Consider the following 22991-nt stretch of genomic DNA (forward strand, 5'->3'; position numbering starts at 1 on the left):
GAAGCTGAATTTCCACTCCAGCTTCAGGTCTTTAGTGGCCATAATTCTACAGGTTTCTGGTCAGCATTTTGCTGAAGTATGTTCATTTTTTTTTTTACCATTTCCTGGTCCCTGCCAACAAGTAGCATCTCCATAGCATAATACTATCATCACTACCATGTTTAACTATATGGGTGGTGTTAAGTGGGGGACATGCGCAGTGTTAGGTTTGCTGCAGTCATGATGCATTGCCTTTTGAACAAGAACACCTAGTCTCCTAAAAAGCTTTTCACAATTTTCATCTTGATCACTTGCATGCTTTCTTGTGAACTCCAGGCAGGCCGTAATTATGATTCTTATTATTATTATTATTATTATTATTATTATTATTATTATTGTTTGTAATGGCTGTCACTCTTAATGTCATGCACTTCATATGTTATTGCTTCCTACTGATGCACATTTTATCCATTCTCCACCATTGAACTCAGTCACTCTTTTAAGGTAATTAGTCTCGCAGTGACATCTCTCATCAGTTTCCTTTATACATATACTTTTTTATTGAACCCCGTGGGTTAATTTGTCCTCTGCATTTGACCCATCCTAGTTACTTAGGAGCAGTGGGCAGCCACAGTGCAGCGCCCGGGGACTAACTCCAGTTCTGAGGCCAGTGCCTTGGTCAAGGGCAACTGCAGGAGCGCACCTAACATGCATGTCTTTGAGTGTGGGAGGAAACCGGAGTACCCGGAGTAAACCCACGCGAACACGGGGAGAACATGCAAACTCCACGCAGAGAGGATCCGGTCGGACCCAACAGTGCTAACCACTATGCCACCGTGTCCGCCCATTTTGTTTGGTCACTGAGATTAAAGGGACATCTTTTCCTATACATAGTAGTCCTATACATGGTAGTCTTCCTGTACAGTAGTCTCTGTGTGGCATGGTGCAGCATCCGCTAGCCAATTATTGAGAAAGCAGTGTGCACTAGGATATCCAAGAATTTAGATTTTTGTTTGATTTGCATCCTTCTCTTAATTTGTGCCTTTTGATAAATATGTCCCTGAATCGCCGAGGAAAAGCTCACTGGTCATTGTTGTGGTTGCTTCAAATTCACAGCCTGAAAAACCCTCCCAAACACAGGTGTTTTTATGCTGGAAGTGTGATAACCACTTTTAGGACAGGCAAACGGGAGGCCTTGTCAGCTCATTGTATGACTGTTTTTTGTTATAGTTTTTATTTATTTATTTATTTATTATTATTTATTATATTATTTATTTGCACTATTTAGGGGCGACATAGCTCAGGAGGTAAGAGCGGTTGTCTGGCAGTCGGAGGGTTGCCGGTTCGATCCCCGCTCTGAGCGTGTCGAAGTGTCCCTGAGCAAGACACCTAACCCCTAACTGCTCTGGTGAATGCGAGGCATCAATTGTAAAGCGCTTTGGATAAAAGCGCTTTATAAATGCAGTCCTTTTTTTTTTTTTTTTAGCACCTGTATTAATTTAGAGCTGCAAGGACGAAGAGGTTGAATCCTCGTGCAATAAAGATCCACTGTTTCCATGTTTATTCACTTTTAAGTATCAATATACATTTTTACTTGTTTTTAAAAGTTGCATTAATAAACATTAGGTCCAAAACAAAAGGCTTATAGGTAAAAGCTTACGCTGCAAGGGTCTGAATACTTTTGCAAGGTACTGTATGTGTGTGTGTATACTTGTGTTTGAATGCATGTATGTATGTGTGTGTGCGTGTGTGTGTCAATGCATGTATGTACAATGTGTATGTATTTTGATGAGTGGAGTGTATGCACTGTCCCAACTTTCTCTCTCTCTCTCTCTCTCTCTCTCTCTCTCTCTCTCTCTCTCTCCCTCTCCCATTCTCTCTTTCGTTCTGCTACGCTCTTGCTACTTCCTGTTTTACCTCATCTGTGCCGCCTGTCCATCGACACATACGTACTGTATGCGTGCTTGATGTTTTGACTTGCACCTGTTTGCAATTATTTCTCCTCAATCCTTCACTGCCACTTATTGTCTGAAGTTGGTACTGCATCACAGGTGAGGAAAATGACAGTCATTGTCAGTGATACAAGTGCCACTGCAATTTTTATAGTAAAGCGTTGACATTGGTGGACAGCACGGCTTTTTGCTAAAGTTAATAAATGAATGGTAACTGGAGAAAAATGCCTTCTGACCCATATTTTATTATATTCACAGTTTATTATATAAATTCACATTTGACCAACATCATGTTGGTCTACTGTTTGTAAATACTTTATAATGACAAACTGAACATACCCAAAGCAGATTGCTTAAGTCATCTATCTGGCTTTTCTGCGATTAGAGCATAAAACATAAAGATAAGAACAGCCATTTATAGTAGCTCATCTAGGTTAATCATTTACCTACAAACTAAAAACAGTTTACTCATACCTGTAGCAGTCACATTGATGTAATATTAAAGCTTTACAATGAGACTTGCTGCTTTTCTTTACTTTACTTTACTTTACTGTACTGGCATTAAGAACACACTCTTATCCAGAGTGACTTACAGTGCCATCACTGGTGCGAAGTTTAAGTGCTGTAATTCCCTAAAGTGGGAAAGTATATTGCCAACAGAGAAAGCAGGTTCAAGAAGTGCAGGCTGCTCTATTGAACATAAGAGTAAGTCAGGGATACTCAAATATGGCCCTCACGGTCAGTATTACTGCTTGTTTTCTCTGCCTGATCATCCATGGTCCAATAGGGTCACTGATTGGCCAGAGATTACTCTCACCTGGTGTGTCAGGTTTAAAGCAGTCCCTGATTTGAGGGGCAGAAAGAAAACCAGCAGTACTGCTGGCCCTTTGGAACACATTTCGGTGTCCTGAAACTACGTGATACGAACGAGAGAGAAGGTTCTGGAGAATCGCTGGGTCTACTGGTGTTTTCTGTAACTGAGCACTTAACTGAGGGATCACAGCTGTTGATTACATTGTTATCTGACCTCATCTGGTTGCTTGGGTCTGAATCGGTTGCTGATGTTAAGGTGAAACCAATAACTGCTGACTCTGTGGCTGTCCCATTAGTACCATTTCCTGTACGCTCAACTCTGGGAGAGGCCTCCCTGAGACAGGGCCTACTATCAGATTTGTGTCCTTTATGTGTTGTATAACCATTAAAATGATCATTATTATTGCACAGGGTCAGACAGGAGCTTTATGATGCTAATGCCAGGGTACCTCCTACTCAGACCAGCTGCTTAATTCCCTTACTGTAGAGCAAACCTGCAACAGGAAAGGGATAGTCTACCAAAGCATGAAAAGTAATATGTTGCTTTTTCGTCCCAGCAATTTTTAACTGCAGCTTTTTAAATTATTATTTTTTTAATGATCCTACTGTGTTTAAATCTGTTTTGTTGATGTTAACTTTCTGATAATTGCTTTGAGTACTATGAAAAGTTTATTATTATTATTATTATTATTATTATTATTATTATTATTATTAATAATAATAATAATAATAATAATAATAGTAATAATAATAATAATAATAATTCACTTTTATTTATTATTCCTTTATACATTTTATAACAATAGGAAGTGTTATGAATCACCATTGTTTTCAGCTATTAATTGCTTTGAACAGTCTCATATGTATTATTAGTGCTATTATCAGAGTGCCTGTTAAACCGTGGAAATAAACCTGTGTTCTCTTCGGAGCTCATTACTAGGGGTTCTGGGGTTCTGTTTCCCCAGAAACTCAAGAGCAACTTTCTGAGAGATTGTTTTAATAACCAAATAATAAAAAAATAAGTGCCACCGATATAAGGAATGGCAGTTGAATCCTCTGAATATTCAAACTGTTGTGACCTGTTCTTGTTTTAAACCCTGAACTTATTTAACACTGTTTTAGTGTATGTATTTTATCATGTTGGTTGGTTTATTCCATGTGCTACTGTAGTCATTGTTGTTGTTTTGTATGCTGTTTCATACTGCTTTGGCCCTGTCTTGGCTAGGTCTCACTTTTAAAAGTGGTTTTAATTTCAATGTGACTTCCTAGTCAAATAAAGGTTTAATGTTTGTATGGGTCTGTGAATGCAAGGCCTCTTTGAATTTGTTATAGTCTCAGGTCACTAGCCAAGGCTATACTCTTAATTGTTCCACAACTGTTCTGTTTAAGAAAACTGCGGTAGACCAGCTGCATAAATTGGTAATGCATTATGTGCTTCAATTTAAAAACCTCCATCTGGTGTCTAACAGTTTGTATCATTTTACTTATGCGCTGCCAAAACAACATGCATTCAAGCAAAAAAGCAGCTAGTTGTATGTTTGCTGCATTGTCATAATGACAAATCCAGAGCTGGGTTTACCAGTCTGGCGTGTCATCCTTTCAACTCATACTTTTATTATATCAGTAGATTGTTTTTTTTTTTTTTTTTTGGTTATCTGTTTATCCTCCCCTCTTGTGCAGTTGCAACATCTCTGACAGACTTAACACCAGCTTGTGCTATTGTAATTACAGTTGATCCTTTTTTAATCATTGTTTGGTCATACAGTAAAATCATTTGAATGACCTGTAAGATCACATCTTCAGAGGGACCTAAGTGAAGACATAGCAAGTAGAGGTGGGGGGTGTGCTGCCATAGGCACTTTATTGGGGGGGGGGGGTTTAGGATGATGGCCCTTTTTTATGTTGCCTGATGCAGGGCCCTTTCCTAAAACCACCATTTGAAATATAACCCCCCCCGCCCCAGTCTGTGATTAAAATCTACAATTTCCCCCATGTTACATGATGCCAATCTCACTGCCTTTCTGCAATTTTAATCTCTTCTTTCCCTGATTAGATTTCACATATTTCAAGGCTGTTCTGTAAAAACAACTAAGAACTTGCAAAAGAAAAAAAAGGCCTTGTCCACCTTCTTCTCTCACGTGACATGTTGGTTGTCTTCACCTTCGATTTTGCGTACCTGTGTGTCTATATAATTGCTAAAGTACACACTTTCCTCCACTATTCCTCCACGCATTTTCATCTTGATCTCTATCATGAACCGTTTCCTGTGTCCTCTTGTCAACCTGTAAAAATGTGCTTCAGTGCATATTTGAATACATTTTAAGGATCTATAGTTCCACTACATGAGGACAAGCACAATGGATTTGTGTATGTCATTGTTATTAAAACACTTGCAGGTGCGATTGTTAATTGCCTTGAGTTGCTTCTCTCGGGTATAATAAGAGTAACTGTTTAACAGTGTACAGTAAATAGAGCTCTATTCACTTTGGAGCTCATTATAGATTCAAGACCAACAAGTTTATTTCACATTGAAATAAAATATACTGCAGTATGCAGTTACTTCCAAAAGTCATGATGAGACGGTGCCAGTTTTTGCTGTTTTGGTCCTACTCCAGCACATTGCATTTCAAATAAAACACGTAATATGTGGTTTCAGTACAGACTGTCAGCTTTAATTTGGGGGCATTTACATCCATATCAGACGATCTATGTAGGAATTACAGGCCTTTTTATACATAGTCACCCCCATTTTAGGGGAGTGAAAGTAAATGGACAGTTGCTCAGATGTTTCTGTTGTGTTGTGTTAAGCTTTCATAAAGAAGACACAGAGAGGTCACATGTGCTCTCTGTGCATGTTTTCTTTACCAGGGACTGGCATCCTATACTTGTGTCCAGAGAGCAACACATACTTTCCATATATATTCTTACAGAACAGTCTAACACTTACACTCACTACTGGCACTGTAGGGATTTGAATTTGATCCCGGACTGTGGGACCCATCCATGTACTCTAACAGTGCCTTAGCTGGATGAGCCTCCCAGCAGTCCTAAATATCATTTTTACCATTAATACATAATGTCATTTTTCCCTCTATGTCCTCCTTCAACATTTGCTTTATCTTTTTCTATCATTTTATGACATTCATGTTCTGTTTTTTTCCCTTACTCAGCTAAATGGATAAATTGAAATTGATTAAAAGGAGAGCAAACGTATAAGATAATTTCTCTACAAATATTACAATTATAATCTCAGTAAAAAAAAAAACAATACCACGAACACAACTGTTGGCAGTTTTAGTGAGTAAAATTGAAAGGGTGTTTTTTTTGTGTGTGTGTGCTAGCCCAGGTTCTGTTGAAGTGGAACATGCGTGACTCAGGAGGGCTGCATCAGAACACAGAGAAACAGCGATGACCCAAGAGAGGAGCCGAACAGAGCTCTAATCATCTCAACAAACTCGGGTAAATTTAAACCTAGGGGAGCATAATTAATATCTAGTTCATTTATTTATTTTTATTTATTTTTTTGCTTCCTGGTGGTATTAGGGTCTGAGACAATTGTTCGAAAAACCAGCCCTAACTAAAAACTGTTTTTAAATACAATACTTCTGTTATTGTTATTTACTTCTATTCATATTTTATATTCTTCGGTATTATTTTTTTGTATGTTAATTTTCTTCATTTCTTCACTCCTTTTCTGCTGTTTTTATTTAATGCTTTGAGTGATATGCTTCATAAATTAACAACAACAACAACATCAACAACAACAATAATAATAATCTGTATGAGTGTGCTGATGAAGCTCCACTATAGAAAGTGCTAATGTAACACTTCATGTTCACTTTTTGATTAAATCAAGGAAATAAATGAGTTCATAGTGTATGACATATTTTATCTATATAAATCATATCTGACTGAAAAATAATGCCATAAAAAACAGTCTATGCATTTTAGCGAGGAAATGAGTCGGAAAATCGGTTTAAACTAATCAGATTCTTTTTTTAAAATATGGGTAATTTACTGCAAAATTCAGTAAAAACCAAATACAATGGGCCTTAAATATAATATACTGTAGAACGGGCAAACGATGACATTAAAGCTATGTTGGCTAAAAACATAGCTCGGTTGCATTTTGTTGGAACAGTTTTATTGTCCAAAGATTCTGAACCTGTGCTGGAGTTTTACATCCTTCATCCTTCATTCTGTCTGTGTTCCTAGGCCATATTGTGCAAGTAATTGAGTCGAGAGAAGGGGATTCTTTTTGTTGCATAAGTATTTGTGGGCATTCTACATATCGCATTGCTAATTTAACTACTGATGAATGCTCGGGTAATAAGCTATCTTAGTGAAGCATTTGCTGATCTATCTGCATGTGGTACTAAAATGATATTGAGGGTCATTCTGAGTGTTCCATCCTGCTGAAACACTAGTCCTTTGTGCAATGACAGTGCAGAATCGAATCCTGACTGAGCTGAACCCGACATTTCATTCTTACAGCCATTATATTGGGTGAATGTTATGTCCCGTAGCCCTCATTAATAGCAGTTCCCATTGACTTATACACTCATGCGCCTAACTGAATTCCAGACAGGACAACACACATATTTAGATTAAATATTTTAATGAATACATAAGTACATTTTTTGGTTAGTCTCTGAGTGGATCTGCTTTAGGTACGACAGTGCACACACAAGCGTGCACTACCTTATCTAACATGGAGCACGATACATTGTCCCTACTAAACAGGAGAAATATCAGAAACTTGCTGGGGTGAGCCCAATTCTGCGCAATTCTGTGCAGTAGCAAGTGAAGCATGCAAAGCAGCATAGGCAGTAAGCGGCACTGGAGAGGTCTGACTGTTGGTGTAAAAAGGCATTCCATTGGTTGTGCGCTTGTAATTGGATGGGTATGAGAAAATGTGTTGCGTGTATGTGATTGGTTGATTATGGAAACATGTCAGTATTGTGATTGCTGAGGCCAACCATTCGCAAGAGTTTCCTGACCATTCCATGCGCCTTGCTCATTTTTATTGTCCTGGTTTTCTATCTGTATTAAATGGTGCCTTTTGGTATTTTTTTATCAGTATTGCTAACAATGTTCGGACGGGATTTTCAAGAAACCAAATTATAGTCAAATGCCTTTCGACGTTACAAAATATTTTTAATTGTTATCTGAAATAAATATTTGGGCCTTCATAAAGCATTGAGCATAGAGCCCTAACCTAAGAACAGTTTTTGTCTTTTAGCATATACCGAATAAATTTGGAATATGAATAGGAATACAAATGGCTACGTAGGATAGTTTCAAATAGGTAACAACAAACTAAATGTGTTTGTATATGTCGTATTTAACTAAAGGTATTTGGATATGTAAGTAAGATCTGCAGAATGACAGTGATAAATGCATCCATCCATCCATTATCTATACCCGCTTATCCTGAGCAGGGTCGCAGGGGGTGCTGGAGCCGGAGCCGGAGCCTATCCCAGCATGCATTGGGCGAGAGGCCGGAATACACCCTAGACAGGCCGCCAGTCTATCGCAGGGCATGCAGGTAAATGCAGGGTTGTTAAAATTTAAATTAAACTGATGGGATTCCTGCGGCACACCTGCTGTTTTTGTCATTCCTGTTTCTGTACACCATCTATTTTTACAATCTTTGTTTTTTTTCCATTGAGCACAGAGCAGTAACACAGTGGCATTTCTTATGGACTCAGTGCCCTAAAACTGTGGCCTCTTGTGGCCTATTTGAAAGATGATCATGTTTTGTTTTGTTTCTTAAAAAGTTTTAATTGGTATTTATGGTTACAGTTTGATTAGTTCCCAGGACTCCCATTAAAAATGGATTCTTTAAAAGAGGGTCTTTCAAAACAGAAGCTGCTTTGAGGACTGGCATCAGGAAGGTCTGTTAAAACGGGTAGCTTCACCAGACACTGTCAGAGAAAGTTCCAGGCCAGGTATGCGGGCAAAATGAGAGCAAATGAAGTGAACAACACAACTGGACAAATAGACCGTAAGTGTGACGGAGTGGGTTAGCACTGTGTTAAAACTTCAGCCCTTTCTTTTCTAAAGTTTATTTGTTGGTATAGTTTTCTTTGCATATCCATTACATCTGTGCATGTGTTTGCAGATCTTGCTGCATTCATTACAGTTTTGGAATACAGCATGTTTTATTTATTGCCATACATCAGTGTACAAAGTTTTGTTTTATGCATGAAGCACAAGAATTTAGAGTGAATGGATAAATGATAAAGCTGCAGAGAGGTTTGTTGAACTGAACTTGTAAAAAATCAGTGATCTAATAGCTTGATACTGCTAGGCTGTTATTGAAAATGAAAACGTGTTCTCATTTTCAATAACAGCCTAGCAGTATCAAGCTATTCTTACCCAGGATGAGTAAAAAAATTTAGACTGAAAGGTTTGAAAGGTTTTCTTTGTCAAATGTACACATAATGCTCTTTTAACACTTAGATGGCTTCATTTCCAGATGCTCTTCAACAGCTGGACTACAACCAAACCTTCTCTGGAGATTTTGTCATTGTTGGGGGAGAACTGGGACTCAATGACTTCTACACGGAGCTCTCTGTTCTCCTCCTGGTGGTCTACCTCGTAGTCATCATTGGAAACCTCACAGTTTTCTCCGTGGTGATGCTGGAAACCAAACTGCATACGCCCATGTACTTTTTCCTCAGCAACCTGTCAATCATTGACATCGTCATCACAACCAGTGTTCTGCCCAAGATGTTGATGGTGTGCCTGTGGAATGATGTCGTCATTTCGTTCTCTGGGTGTTTCTTGCAGCTCTACTTCTACTTGGCGTTTCAGTCTGTTGAGTGTTTCGTGCTGACCGCGATGGCCTATGACCGCTACGTGGCCATTTGTAACCCTCTACGCTACAATGATATCGTCACTCCCAGGACTTGTGTCATACTTGCCATCTCTGCTTGGATTTGTGGAATTCTGTTACCCCTTCCAAATGTAGTCCCCGCCTCAAGATTATCTTACTGTTTCAACACAATTATGTTCTGGTTTTGTGATTTCCCTCCTGTTATTGCACTGTCCTGTGTGGACTCGACGTTTTTGCTGGTCCAGGCTCTAGGCATTGCTTCCATAGCGCTCGTTTTCCCATTCTTTCTCATTGTTTTTTCTTACTATAGAATTGTTGTGGCAATCTGCAAAATCAAATCACTGGACGGCCGTAAGAAGGCCTTCTCCACCTGCTCTTCGCACCTCATCATCGTCATTCTCTTCTTTTTCGCCCACCTGTGCGTCTATATCAGTGCCACGATAAAGAATGTCCATCCGAATGTTCTCATCTTGATCTCCATCTTCAACTGCTTCCTGACTCCTTTTGCGAACCCCATCATTTACAGCTTCAGAAATAAGGACTTGAAGACCGCTATTCGAAAACACTTCCACCTCTGCGAGGTTCTTTCCTGACATTCAAGCGTTCCTTTTTTATGTTCCCTGTTCAATTTTCCCCGTCGTTTCCCAGTTATTTTGTTGACTTGTCCCTTAATTGATTTGGGCTGTGTCACACGGATGCTATGGTTTTCAATAATGCTTTACTGAGCGTTGGCGCACTATGAAAAATATTTTCATTGACACCCTGTGCACGTCTGCCCCTAGACTCTTAGTTTTAACTGGCACCTTTTAGTTTTTATTTTTATTTTATTTTATTAATAATCATTACACGTACATTATATGTATTAGTTCGTTCCTTATTAATTGAGCTGTCAAATTGTGTCTTATTGCTTGAAATTTTATGATCAGATTGAACATGTATTTCTTTGTCCAGTATTTTATTTTTTATATAAAATGTTAATATTCATGCAAAGATATTTGGCTTGTTGTATACTTGCTTTCAGATTACAGGTGGTAATATAATGTCATTACAGCTCGTTGTAAAAACATTTTGACAGACGAAAATGGCTCAGAGAAACAACAACAATAGGCTGCTTTAAGGCTTAAACAACTTATTCTTTAAGCAGAGTGTTTCCATAATTTGTGCCAGTATTGTACCTATCTTCAAGTTTGTGTTCATTTTTACCACCAAGTGTTTCCACAAGTAGTAGTAGTAGTAGCAGCAGCAGCAGCAGTAGTAGCAGTAATAATAGTAGCAGTAGTAGCAGTAGTAGCAGTAATAATAGTAGCAGTAGTAGTAATAGTAGTAGTAGCCGTAGTAGTAGTAATAGTAGCAGCAGCAGTAGTAGTAGTAGTAACAGCAGTAGTAGCAGTACTAGCAGTATTAGTAGTAGTGAAGGGAATATGTAATGCCAGAGAGTGCATCCTCTTTGTGCCTGCTGTCTCATATTCAACTATTTCCAAAAGTCTGGCCAAAGGCGAAAATACAAAAGAGTGAGTGATAGTCAACCCAGCTTTTCTGGGTCAGGTATAAACTGTGAGTTTGTAAAGAGATGTGTGAATTTAGCCTCTGTGTAACTTGGTTTGGCTCATACCCTGCAAAGGACAACGATAAGATTTTGTTTGTAAGTCTGAATGGGGGTATTTCCTGGTTACTTTTTCTTTCCTTTAGCTTGCTCCATTCCAGTGTGATGCAATAAAGATATCTGGCCTATTTGCTGTCATTAGTGTCGTATGTTTGATGCATTCAACAGCAGACATGGTGGCCACACCTTGTACCATGGTGGCACTGCAGCAACAGCGGTGGCTGTTTCCAAGAATGTTTCTGTCGATCACATGTATGTATTCATATTTTCTTAAGGTTGTCTCCATGATTACTTCGGGTAATACTGATTTGCGATGTACATAATACAGTTTTTTTTTTTAAATGTTAGTTAATAGAAATTAACATGTTTTCATTCTGAGTGATAATGTTAGCAGCAATGAAGAGACCCTAATTAACATGTATTATTCCCTTACAGTATATTGTGTGGCAGCAGGAAGGAAATGTGGGTGCTGTCCACCAGGGGGCAGCACCAGCCCCTACTCACAGGTATATGGCCGCAGTTGCGAGTCATCGTGATCATTGCAGCTGCGGCCCCATTATTGGGCCTAATAAAAAGGCCTGGTTGGCAGGACTAAGGGAATGATGGTTTGAGAATTGTTTAGGCCTGTTTTATGAACTTTGGTGTGTGTGTTTGTTGTTTTTAGTTGCCCGCAAATATCAATCTAGGGTGTGAGCAGGCAATATTATAAAAAACAGCCCATTGGCAACTTTAGAAGCAAACACTATGGTTGGCCTTTCCTTTATTTTGGCAGTAAACTGTAGATTTATGACACAATACAATGAAATCTATCAGAAAATGTGGTTTAATTGTGCTTTACATCCCCGGGTGAATACATTCGAACTTATTTTACAGTTCTTCAAGTAATATGTATTCTAAAACCTTAAAAATATTCTATATTGAATTTGTTTAATATGGTTTTTCCTCCAAAAAAATGTTTTATCAACAACTAAAAATAGCTTAGTAGCTGTTCTCTCCCTCCAGAGGAGCTGCTCAGTGGCCAACAATAGAGGATTGTGGTTGTACTGGGCAGCTCCCAGGTGTGAATGTGTGTGAGCGTGAAGCAGGGCGTTCCTGCAAAAGGCACTGGTTTGTGCCACTGGAATATATGGGGGGACTCTACAGGAAAACAGTTTTTTTTCTGTATGAAGATATAACAAGTACACATGTAAATACCATGAAATAAATTATGATTGTCGCTACTTGTTTGTTGTATATTTATCTTTTGATGTCAAATCCAAGTGGCAAAGTATATGGCAAAAATTAAGAATTTTACTCCACTGTTAGCATATGTTTGGAGGGTACTGGAAATGGGAAATATTTTTAGATTTGAATTAATATTCAAATTAAAACTATTTGGTCTCACCTTTGTTTTAGTGGCTCATAGAGTTCATATCAGAGCCCCTCATAATATGGTTTCTCTTCATATGAAATTAGCAGTTGGCTCTGGCACACGCACTGATTATAAAAAAAAGGGAAAAAAGGGGAAATCCAATTTGCAGCACTGAAAACAACCCCCCCCCCCCTTTTACAACTGTGCCACAGTTGCTTTGGAGCCTGGAGTCGTGGATTAGGCCTGACCAGGTTCAGACAGTCGATCCTGTAACTTACAGCATGTGACAAATACTTAATCAACCAAAATAATAACGATGATCAGCTAATTGGTGAGTCACCAGAGCACTTTCCTGTAAAATAAATGTGTGCAAATCGCTGACTGTGTTTATGAAAACAATGGCTGCTAATGGGGGGGGGGGGGGGGGGGGGGGGAGGGGGGGGGGGAGGGGGGGGGGGGGCATATGGCTGTGTAAGCATGCATGAGTACTTGTTACACATAGTTTTAATTGGTGCTTCATGGCTGTCACCCTGTATAATTAGCTCCCATGACCCCCTCTAAAGTAAGTTCAATAAAGGGGGCTTTTCCAGTCATAGACACAGATGCTTCCTGTGAGCACCGACTTCGATGAGGAACTCTGTTAAAACGAGCAGCCTCACAGAACCCTGGGAGAGAAAGTTGCAGGTCAGACGAGCAGGCAAGATGAGAGCACGAGGAGCCAACGGAACGACTGAGCAAACGCAAAGTAAGTGTTACTAACAACACTTTAATTGGCTGGGTATTACAATCGTTTATATTTCTAGATTTAAAATTTCATTTAATTATTTGTATAGTGCTCTGTACAAACATTTATCACAAATACGATTTACAACGGACCCTGGCTTAAACTCCCGCAAAAACAAGTCTGGATTTTTTATTGCTTTTGTATATTAGAAAAACTCAAATTATGGGTCTGAATTACAAATATTTCAAATATTGCAAGAATGTTCTTTTATATTCAAACTCCGTGTATGTTAATTCATTTACTAGGAAAATGTGACGGAAGGAACTGGAAAGGCAATCATATCCAGTAGATTAGGTCTTAGCCTATTTTTTTCTGTTGTTTTGATTTCTTGCTGTTGTTTGATGTTGTTGTTTTTTTTTCTTCTTCAACTTTTCCTTCATATCCTTCCAGAATGTATTCCAATATATCTGAGATACATTGTGTCATTTATACCACCCTTTTTAACCCTTGGATACTTTTATTTCCAGATGTCAGTCAACGGCTGGACTACAACCAAAGCCAGATCCAACAGTTTTTCATTGCTGGGGGAGAGCTGGGGCTCAAACAATACTACACAGAGCTCTCTGTTTGCATCTTGGTGGTCTACATTCTAGTAGTTATTGGTAACTCTATGGTTTGCACTGTGGTGGTGCTGGAGACCAAACTGCACACACCCATGTACATTTTCCTCAGCAATCTCTCCTTCGCAGACATCATCATCACAACCAGTGTTTTCCCCAAGATGATATCTGTGGGCTTACTGAATGACCTTGCCATTTCTTTCACAGGGTGCTTCTTGCAGCTGAACACCTATTTGACATTTCAGTCTATTGAGAGTGTTATCCTGGCTGTCATGGCCTATGACCGCTACGTGGCCGTTTGTAATCCTTTACGCTACAATGAAATTGTCACGCCTAGGGTGTGTGCTCTGCTCTCAGTCTTCGCTTGGACTTGTGGAACTTTAGTGCCTCTTCCAACTGTAATTCCTTCATCAAGGTTACCTTATTGCGGGGACCAAGTCATGTTCTGGTTTTGTGATTTCCCTCCTGTCGTTTCACTGTCCTGCTTGGACTCAGCATTGTTGCTGCTTGCAGCTCTCGTGAACGCCTCGGTAGTCATTGTTTTCCCTGTATTTGTCATCATTTGGACATACTGGAAAATAATTTTAGCGGTTTGTAAAATTAAATCTGCCGATGGCCGTATGAAGGCCTTCTCCACCTGCTCCTCACATCTCAGTGTTGTAATCCTGTTCTATTGTTCACATCTGTGTGTCTATCTCAGTGCCATGGTAAGAAATGTTCATCCGAATGTTCTCATCTTGGTCTCCATCGTCAACTGTTTCCTGACTCCATTTGCGAACCCCATCATTTACAGCTTGAGAAACAAAGAGTTAAAGGCTGCTATTGTAAAACACTTCCACATAAATAAGATATTAGTGTGATATAAGTGTTGTTTACATCCTCTGTAAATTCCCCAATAAACGTTTCCTTTATCCTTGTGTGTCTAGATGTATGCTGTGAAAATCATAGGCCATTATTAGACTGTATTTCATTTGAGGCAGAGAATGGGATGGTGGTGCTTTTATATTTATTATTATTATTATTATTATTATTATTATTATTATTATTATTATTATTATTATTAATATTATTATTATTATTATTATTATTGTTATTATTTACTTATAAAAGACCGGGTCGTTAATTTTTATCATGCGGTTTTTGTATTTACTTCCCCATAAACTATCTATCTATTCGGTCGCACTGCATCTCCCAACACTGGAACCACATCACTTGTTCTCTGGCTTAACACTGGATTTTGGCTATTCAAAGTACTGAGACTGATGGGTAGCAATGGGACTTCAAAAACTGTTGAAGAAAAATGCTTTAATAAGATTAAACCTGTCGCAACAAGAAGTTGTAGATGCTTTGCATGATTAAGTTTTGATGTGCCAGAGAACGAGCTTTGCTTACTCCCAAACTTTGAAGTCTTACATAAAAGTAATTAACAAATTAATATATTTTCTTTGTGAACTGTTTTAATTCTAATAGTTTTTGTGCTTCGATTATATAGTAATTCAATATCTGTTCTAATATTTTATTTCAATATTTTTAGCAGATTGAGAATATTTTGAGATGATGAATATAGAATACAACAGTATACAATATATAGAATTTTACACCTCTAAAGACCCATAATGTCATGTGGTTACCTTTTGTCTCAAAATGGCCTTTTTGAAAACTCGCCTAGATATAACTCAGAAAAAAACAATGCACAATGCTCATTTTTGGTGGTATTGTCATCAAAATTGAACCAGGATTTGTCCAGAATTTTGGCTGTCGCTGCATTGTGTCTCTAAGCCCACCAGGGACAGCCACAAGCGCATCCCCCCCCCCCCCCCCCCCCCCCCCCCCGGGCAAGGCAATGAAGAGACTTATAAACTAAAAGAAGATTGTTAAACTCATAATAAGATGATAAAACGCTAATTTCTTTATATGTGTGAAACCATTTACAGATTTGTGACTTTTGGACAAAAACACCTCCATACGATCCATGCCAGTGGATAGCACAGATTCAGATTCTCTGGTTCTGATCAAGAAAGTACAAAAGGAACAACGAGTACAGCACCAAACAGAGAGGAGCATGAATCTGTGTCAAGAGACTACTCTGAGTAGCTGATGGATTTTTGAACCAATTAACATCCTCTGTGGAGCTGCAGGACAAGTTCTCCTGGGACCAGTTGTTTGCACAACAATACAAACCCTGAGTAGAATTCCCAATGCAGGTTACTTCAGAAAGTCGGAAAAGCTACAGAGCTCAATTTAAGCGTTTCTCTCTCTGTATGAATGCATTTGAATGACAGATAAGTAAAATTAGCAAATGTACAATTCAGCTTCAGACTACTACTGAAACAATTTGAAATTGTTAATTATAATCATGCACATTTTATGTGGATTTAAATAAAATGTGTATAATTTCAAACTGCATTGAAATTTCTTTTTTTCACCAGTTATTTGAGCTGAATACCACCCCTGGAGAATCCCTTTTCCACAGTCATTACTGACTTCCTCAGGAAAAACATGACATACAGTATAATGCTATTTTTGCATTATATTACTTTAGAATAACATGTAATTGCACCCTTTAGAAATGAAATTCAAAGCACTAACACAGAAACCAGGCCACAATTTTAAAACACTTGCAGAAGCTTTATTAAAGGCAAAACCTTAAACAGTAATGTTACTGATAGTGATCATAATTGTAAAAAAAAAGGGGGGGGGGCACAAAAATTAGATGTGCTGCATATCCAGTTATTTATGCAATAAACTGTTCTAGATACAGTATATATAGAAAAACTGTGGATAATGATCAGTTCGGCTCTATGCAAAAATACATGGTAATGCATGGTAGAGCAGCTTTCTTTAGTAAAAAGATTTTTATGGAACATTTTGTGGAAATGGACTATTTATTTGGACCGCTGTTTGGGGTCTCTCTCCACACAGTCGCTGAGATGCACTGCTCACTCCACCTCCAGCCTGTCTTTGTGTAACCTTTGGGCCTCCGTGTCCTTTCCCCTCTGGGCGTTCCCCCTCATGAGTCCTCTGCCCTGGGCCAGGTGGTCTTCTGTGGGGAAGGTTCATGTACTCTGGGCTGTTTGCTTCTCATTGGAGTGTGCTTTTACCTGAATCTAGCCTATGTGCACCTCTCCCAGAGGCGTCACTAGGGGGGGGTGCGGGGGGTGCGGACCGCACCGGGTGACACCATCAGAGGGGGGTGACACCGAAATGACTGGCAAAACATTTTTTTTGTGCAGTGTTTTGTGTAGCGCTTCGTCGCTTGAATGCATAACACGCAATTCCTTGCGCACACACCTGCCAGCACCCCCCCCCCCCCGCCAACCACCTCCCCCGCCCCCCCTCCCCAGTCGACAACATCCAGTAGAACTAATAGTACTAGCAGCAGCAGCAGCAGTAGCATTCATAGTACCATTCGTATTTGTAGTAGTAGTAGTAGTAGTAGTAGCAGTAGTACTAACAGCAGCAGCAGCAGTAGCAGTAGCAGTAGCAGTCGTAGTAGTAGTAGTAGCAGTAGCAGTAGTAGTAGTACTAGCAGCAGCAGCAGCAGTAGCAGTAGTAGTAGTAGCAGCAGCAGCAGCAGCAGCAGTAGTATTAGCAGCAGCAGCAGCAGTAGCAGTAGCAGTAGTAGTAGTAGTAGCAGCAGCAGCAGCAGTAGCAGTAGTAGTAGTAGCAGCAGCAGCAGCAGCAGCAGTAGTATTAGCAGCAGCAGTAGCAGTAGCAGTAGCAGTAGTAGTAGCAGTAGTAGTAGTAGCAGCAGCAGCATCAGCAGCAGTAGTAGTAGTAGCAGCAGCAGCAGCAGCAGCAGCAGCAGTAGCAGTAGCAACAGCAGCAGCAGTAGTAGTAGTAGTAGCAGCAGTAGTAGTAGTACTAACAGCAGGAGCAGTCTTTGTAACTGAAGCTCCTGCCATCCGTGCCCCAATAATGAACCATCTTTCAAAGTCACTTAGATCTTTTCCTCTTGCCATCTTGATCCAAAATCGAGGTCATTTTCAAGCATTTTTATACATGCCACTGAGCATGATATGATGTTAATTGCTTAATTTTATCATGCAGTACACCTGTATGGAAGCATCTGCATTTGTAATGTGTCTCCACTAATTTATTGAGGTTTTCCTTTAATTTGCCACACGTCTGTATATATATGTCCATCTATCCATTATCTATAACAGTTTGTCCTGGGTAGGGTCACAGGGGGTGCTGGAGCCTATCCCAATATGCATTGGGTGAGAGGCAGTAATACACTATGGACAGGCCACCAATCTATCGCAGGGCACGTGCGTGTGTGTGTGTGTTTTTGTGTGTGCGCCTGGTGTCTGTGTGTGTGTGTATTATATATATATATATATATATATAAAGGCGATCCTCTATAATCATATGGCTTTACATATTAGCACATGACTAACCTTGTCTAGGCCTGAACAGATTCGTAAGTAGATAATATCTAACCGCATGTGACACATAACAGATTTCAGTTTGTTGTTACTTAATCAGCCAAAATAATAATGATGATCGACTAATTGTTCAGACAGCAGAACACTTTCCTAATAAATGTGTACAAATCACTGGTTGTTAATGAGGAGGGGAAGAGGCACATGTGGGTTCGTAAACATGTACGAGTAATTGTTACACATAGTTCCAATCAGCGCTGATCATGTCACTCTGTATAATTAGCTCCCACGACTCCCTGTAAAGTAAATTCATTAAAAGGAGGCTTTTCCAGACATAGACACAGATGCTTCCTGTGAGGACCGACTTCGATGAGGAACTAAAACGAGCAGCCTCGAAGAACCCTGGGAGAGAGAGTTCCAGGTCAGACGTGCGGGCAAGATGAGAGCACGAGGAGCCAACGGAACAACCGGGCAAGTAGAGAGTAAGTATTATTTGCCAAGAACTTTGCTTCACAACAATGTCATTTGTTTGCAAATTCCATGAATTACATTTTTGTTATTTACAGGATCCCTTTTTTTAACACTTGGATAACTTTGCTTCCAGATGTCAGTCAACAGTTGGACGACAACCAAAGCCACATCCAACAGTTCCTCATTCTTGGGGGAGAGCTGGGGCTCAAATACTTCTACACGGAGCTCTCAGTTTTCCTCCTGGTGATCTACCTCCTCATAGTCATTGGTAACAGCGTGGTTTTCATTGCGGTGGTGCTGGAGACCAAGCTGCACACGCCCATGTACATTTTCCTCGGCAATCTCTCCGTAACAGACATCGTTATTACGACCAGCGTTCTCCCCAAGTTCATATCCGTGGGCTTCCTGAATGACATCGCCATTTCCTACTCGGGGTGCTTCCTGCAGCTGATGACTTATTTGGGATTTCAGGCTTCAGAGGGCGTTTTGCTCGCTGTCATGGCTTATGACCGCTACGTGGCCATTTGCAATCCTCTGCGCTACAACGATATCATCACTCCCCGGGTGTGTGCTCTGCTCGCGGTCTCTACTTGCATTACAGGAATTTTAATACCCCTTCCAATCGTAATCCTATCAGGAATGTTACCGTACTGTGGGAACCACATCATGTTCTGGTTTTGTGATTTCCCTCCTGTCATCGCACTGTCCTGTTCGGACACAACCCCCCTGCTCTTCCTAGCTCTCGGGAATGCTGTAGCGGTAATGGGCGTCACTGGAATTGTCATTATTTGGACATACAGTCGAATAATTTTCACAGTTTGTAAAATTAAATCTGAAGACGGCCGTAAAAAAGCCTTCTCCACCTGCTCCTCCCATCTCAGCATTGTAGTCCTGTTCTATTCTGCACATCTTTGTGTCTATATAAGTTCCACAGTAAAAAATGTTCATCCGAATGTTCTCATCTTGATCTCCATCATGAACTGTTTACTGACTCCGTTTGCGAACCCCATCATTTACAGCTTGAGAAACAAAGAGCTGAAGACCGCTATTCAAAAACACTTCAACATCAGACAGGTTTTCTCTCGTTTACATCCCCTGTAAATTCTCCAGTGAGCGTTTTCTTCGTTCTTTCATGTTTACATGCATGCTGTGAAACACATCTGGTCGTGTTTTATTTAATTTATGACATGTTTATTTTTATCACCATGTAGTAGTGTTTTCAGCTACGTATCATTATTGTTATTATTGTTATTGTTATTATTATTATTATTATTATTATTATTATTATTATTATTATTATTATTATTATTAATTGTTGTTGTTGTTCTTGTTTTTCTTGTTGTTCTTGCAGATGTACTGGAAAATGCAAAAACTGAAAAAAAAAGCTAAAAAAGCTAGCCAGTCTTGATGACTAATATAGATCCTGGCTGTTGTTCACTGCATAGGTAGTGCTTATGGGGAGCTGGTATCTGAACTGCCTGGCTGAAATGACAATTTTGTTAATGGTGACCCATCAGTGAAAAACTGGGAAAATCTACCAAGCCGAGCCAACATTTAAAGTCATGGATGGGACTGTAGTTTATTTATTGAGGCAGATATTGGGTGACTGCTCATGTTTTTTTCTTCTTCTTCTTCTTCTTCTTCTTTCGCAATCAAAGAGAGCGTCTCTGTATTTTTGGTCGGATACTGGGGAGGGCAATGCATTCTTTTTTTTCCCCAAAAAAACTATCCATAGCATGCAATTTTCTGTTACAATGCTTCACCCACTACTGGTACCGCATCACTTGTTCTCTGGCTTATCACTGGATTTTATTCCCAGTTGGAAATGGGACTTTTTAAATGCTTAAGACAAATGTTTCATTGTAGAAGACTTGACCTGGTTTTATTCTGATATGCCAGGGAACGTGCTTACTACCAATCAGTATGGTCGTCCATTAAAGTCATCATCAAATGGTAACTTCAGACTCCTGTTCAATCTATTTCCTTTGTGAACTGTTTAAACATCAGCTGTCCATAGATGACAAAGTGTTTCAATATCTTTCATATCTTCATAATATCTATTATTTCAATAATAATAATAATACATTAAAATACAGTGCCCTCCATAATGTTTGTGACAAAGACATTTATTCTTGATTTGGCTTTTTACTGTGCAATTTTAGATTTGTAGTCAAACAATTCACACATGCTTAAAGTGCAGGTTCTTAGCTTTTATTAAAAGGTATTTATATATATCTTGATTTCACCATGTAGAACCTATATCACTTTTTATACATAGCCCTTCATTTCGGGCACCATAATGTTTGGGACAAATAGCTCCACACATATTCCTGAATAGTCAGATGTGTTCAATTGCTTCCTTAATGCAAGTATAAGAACGCTTTCATTACAAAGGCTTCATTCCAGGCTGATGATTGTCTTTGGAGTCTGTTATTGGCATTTATCAACATGAAAGTGCAATAAAAACAAACAGCCAGAGACATAGGCCAAACCTTAGGCTTACTAAAATCTTTTGTTTGGAACATTATTTGTTTGGTGGAGGGAGTGTTTTGGTTTGGGCATGTATGGCTACCACAGGTACAGCCTCACTTGTCTTCATTGATGATGTAACTGCTGGTAGCGGCGGCAGAATTAATTCAGAATTTTCCAAAAACATCTGCCTTGAGAATTTTGACCTTCAGATTTACTTTCTCACAGTCAATTTGTGTCATTCTACATCACTGTAGGTAGTTTGGCTGCATCCCAGCGCATATCGCCCTGCACTCCTAAACTTCATTCACAGATTTCACTTGGAGGAATCCCTGATGAGGCCCAGATGTGTCTGCGGTTATTTCTAAAAGTTATTTTAGTTTGCTCTGAATGATGTTGCTCTGAAAATATGGGGCCAGCAGGGGTTCAATATATTTGGGAAATGCTTGAATGAGAGTGGAGAGAGATGCCCTCTAAGCAACTGAGTCAAAAATGTATTTTAGCAAGCTCCCGGTTTTACAGATTTCTACAAGAACAGCAAAATGCAAAAGAAAATTGTGAAGGATCTCCATCCTTTAATTTATTTCTTTATTAAAAATAAAAATAGTGTTAAAGTAGAGCATCAAAGAGCAATGGTCTAAATGCCATTTTTAAATGCAATTTCAGAAAACAATGGGAAACAGGAAGAAATATGGGCAAGGTTAAAACGAGAAGAATTATTAGATTTACAACTATATACCACTAAGTGAGTGAGTACTTTGTGCCATAAAATGTTAAACTTATTGCTTGTCCAGTCAACTAGTTTAATGCAGATAATACAATTACCTGACAGATAATACAATTAACAACATAATGAGAAGTCTTTCCATTTTATGCCTCCTTAATTAATTTTACTATGTACTGTCTTACAAAATGTATTTGTATACAACAAATGTATTTGCATGCCAACCCTTGTTTCTTATTCTATTTTATTATTAATATTATTTTTATTCGTGCTATATTCTAACAGCGTTTAAGCTAGAACCTATGCATGAAAAGTGTTTTATTACTTCATTTATTTATTTATTATTATTATTATTATTATTATTATTATTAGTATTGTTGTTATTATTATTATTATTGTTATTATTATTACAACAGATGAATATGGTGAAGAATAGTGCCTCAACAATGATGTAGTAATAAAAATCATGGCTATTTACTCCATACATTGAACCCAGTGCACACCGGCACCTTGTATTTAATTAAGCATTTGGCCAGGCTATGCCACTGATTGAGCAAGCCTGTGGAATGGTAAAAATGTGTCTGAACAAGTTGGGGGATACATTGCCATGAATTTAACTTAGTTGAACAGGTGAGGAGGACAGTATGCTGGTGCAGTGGGTAGCACTCACAGCAAGGAGGTCCTGGGTTCAAATCCCATCATAGTCCTTTCTGTGTGGAGTTTGCATGTTCTCCCCATGTCTGTGTGGGTTACCACTGGGTACTCTGGTTTCCTCCCACTTTCAGCAGCAGTAGTAACAGTAGCAGTAGCAGCAGTAGTAGTAGTAGTTGTAGCTGTAGCAGTAGCAGCAGGAGTAGTAGTAGTTGTTATTGCTGTTCTTGTAGAGTGCATATGTAATACCAGAGCGTGATTCATCTGTGTGACTGCTAGTTCTACTCACACTCTCCAAAGGCCAAAGATAGTCTTATGTTTTATGCATTCACCAGCAGATATGGTGGCCGCATATATAAACAGTCAGACATGGTGGCTATGTATAATGATGTGAAAAAGAACATCCTC

General features: G+C 39.1%; 4 protein-coding genes across 4 annotated transcripts; all 4 read left to right on the top strand.

The window, feature by feature from the left end:
- Positions 1-8633: 8633 nt before the first annotated feature.
- LOC118209121 (olfactory receptor 6N2-like) lies at positions 8634-10795 on the top strand. Its single transcript, XM_035384275.1, has 2 exons — positions 8634-8751; positions 9226-10795. The coding sequence occupies exons 1-2, from the start codon at positions 8709-8711 to the stop codon at positions 10176-10178; spliced, it is 996 nt and encodes a 331-aa protein (XP_035240166.1). The 5' UTR covers positions 8634-8708; the 3' UTR covers positions 10179-10795.
- On the top strand, positions 10519-17725 carry LOC118209163 (uncharacterized protein DDB_G0271670-like; the record flags this gene model as incomplete). Its single annotated transcript, XM_035384323.1, has 3 exons — positions 10519-10535; positions 10811-11008; positions 17305-17725. Coding segments are annotated over exons 1-3 (636 nt in total), but the record flags the coding sequence as incomplete, so codon positions are not given.
- LOC118209122 (olfactory receptor 2D2-like) lies at positions 13164-14875 on the top strand. Its single transcript, XM_035384276.1, has 2 exons — positions 13164-13284; positions 13791-14875. The coding sequence occupies exons 1-2, from the start codon at positions 13167-13169 to the stop codon at positions 14741-14743; spliced, it is 1071 nt and encodes a 356-aa protein (XP_035240167.1). The 5' UTR covers positions 13164-13166; the 3' UTR covers positions 14744-14875.
- An 888-nt stretch (positions 17726-18613) lies between the features above and the next one.
- LOC118210101 (olfactory receptor 6K3-like) lies at positions 18614-19940 on the top strand. The gene is made up of 2 exons (XM_035385973.1): positions 18614-18750; positions 18873-19940. Exons 1-2 carry the CDS (start codon positions 18708-18710, stop codon positions 19838-19840), a joined length of 1011 nt encoding a protein of 336 aa, XP_035241864.1. The 5' UTR covers positions 18614-18707; the 3' UTR covers positions 19841-19940.
- Positions 19941-22991: the final 3051 nt, after the last annotated feature.

The sequence above is a fragment of the Anguilla anguilla genome, chromosome 12, assembly GCF_013347855.1.
Source record: "Anguilla anguilla isolate fAngAng1 chromosome 12, fAngAng1.pri, whole genome shotgun sequence".
NCBI lineage: Eukaryota > Metazoa > Chordata > Actinopteri > Anguilliformes > Anguillidae > Anguilla > Anguilla anguilla.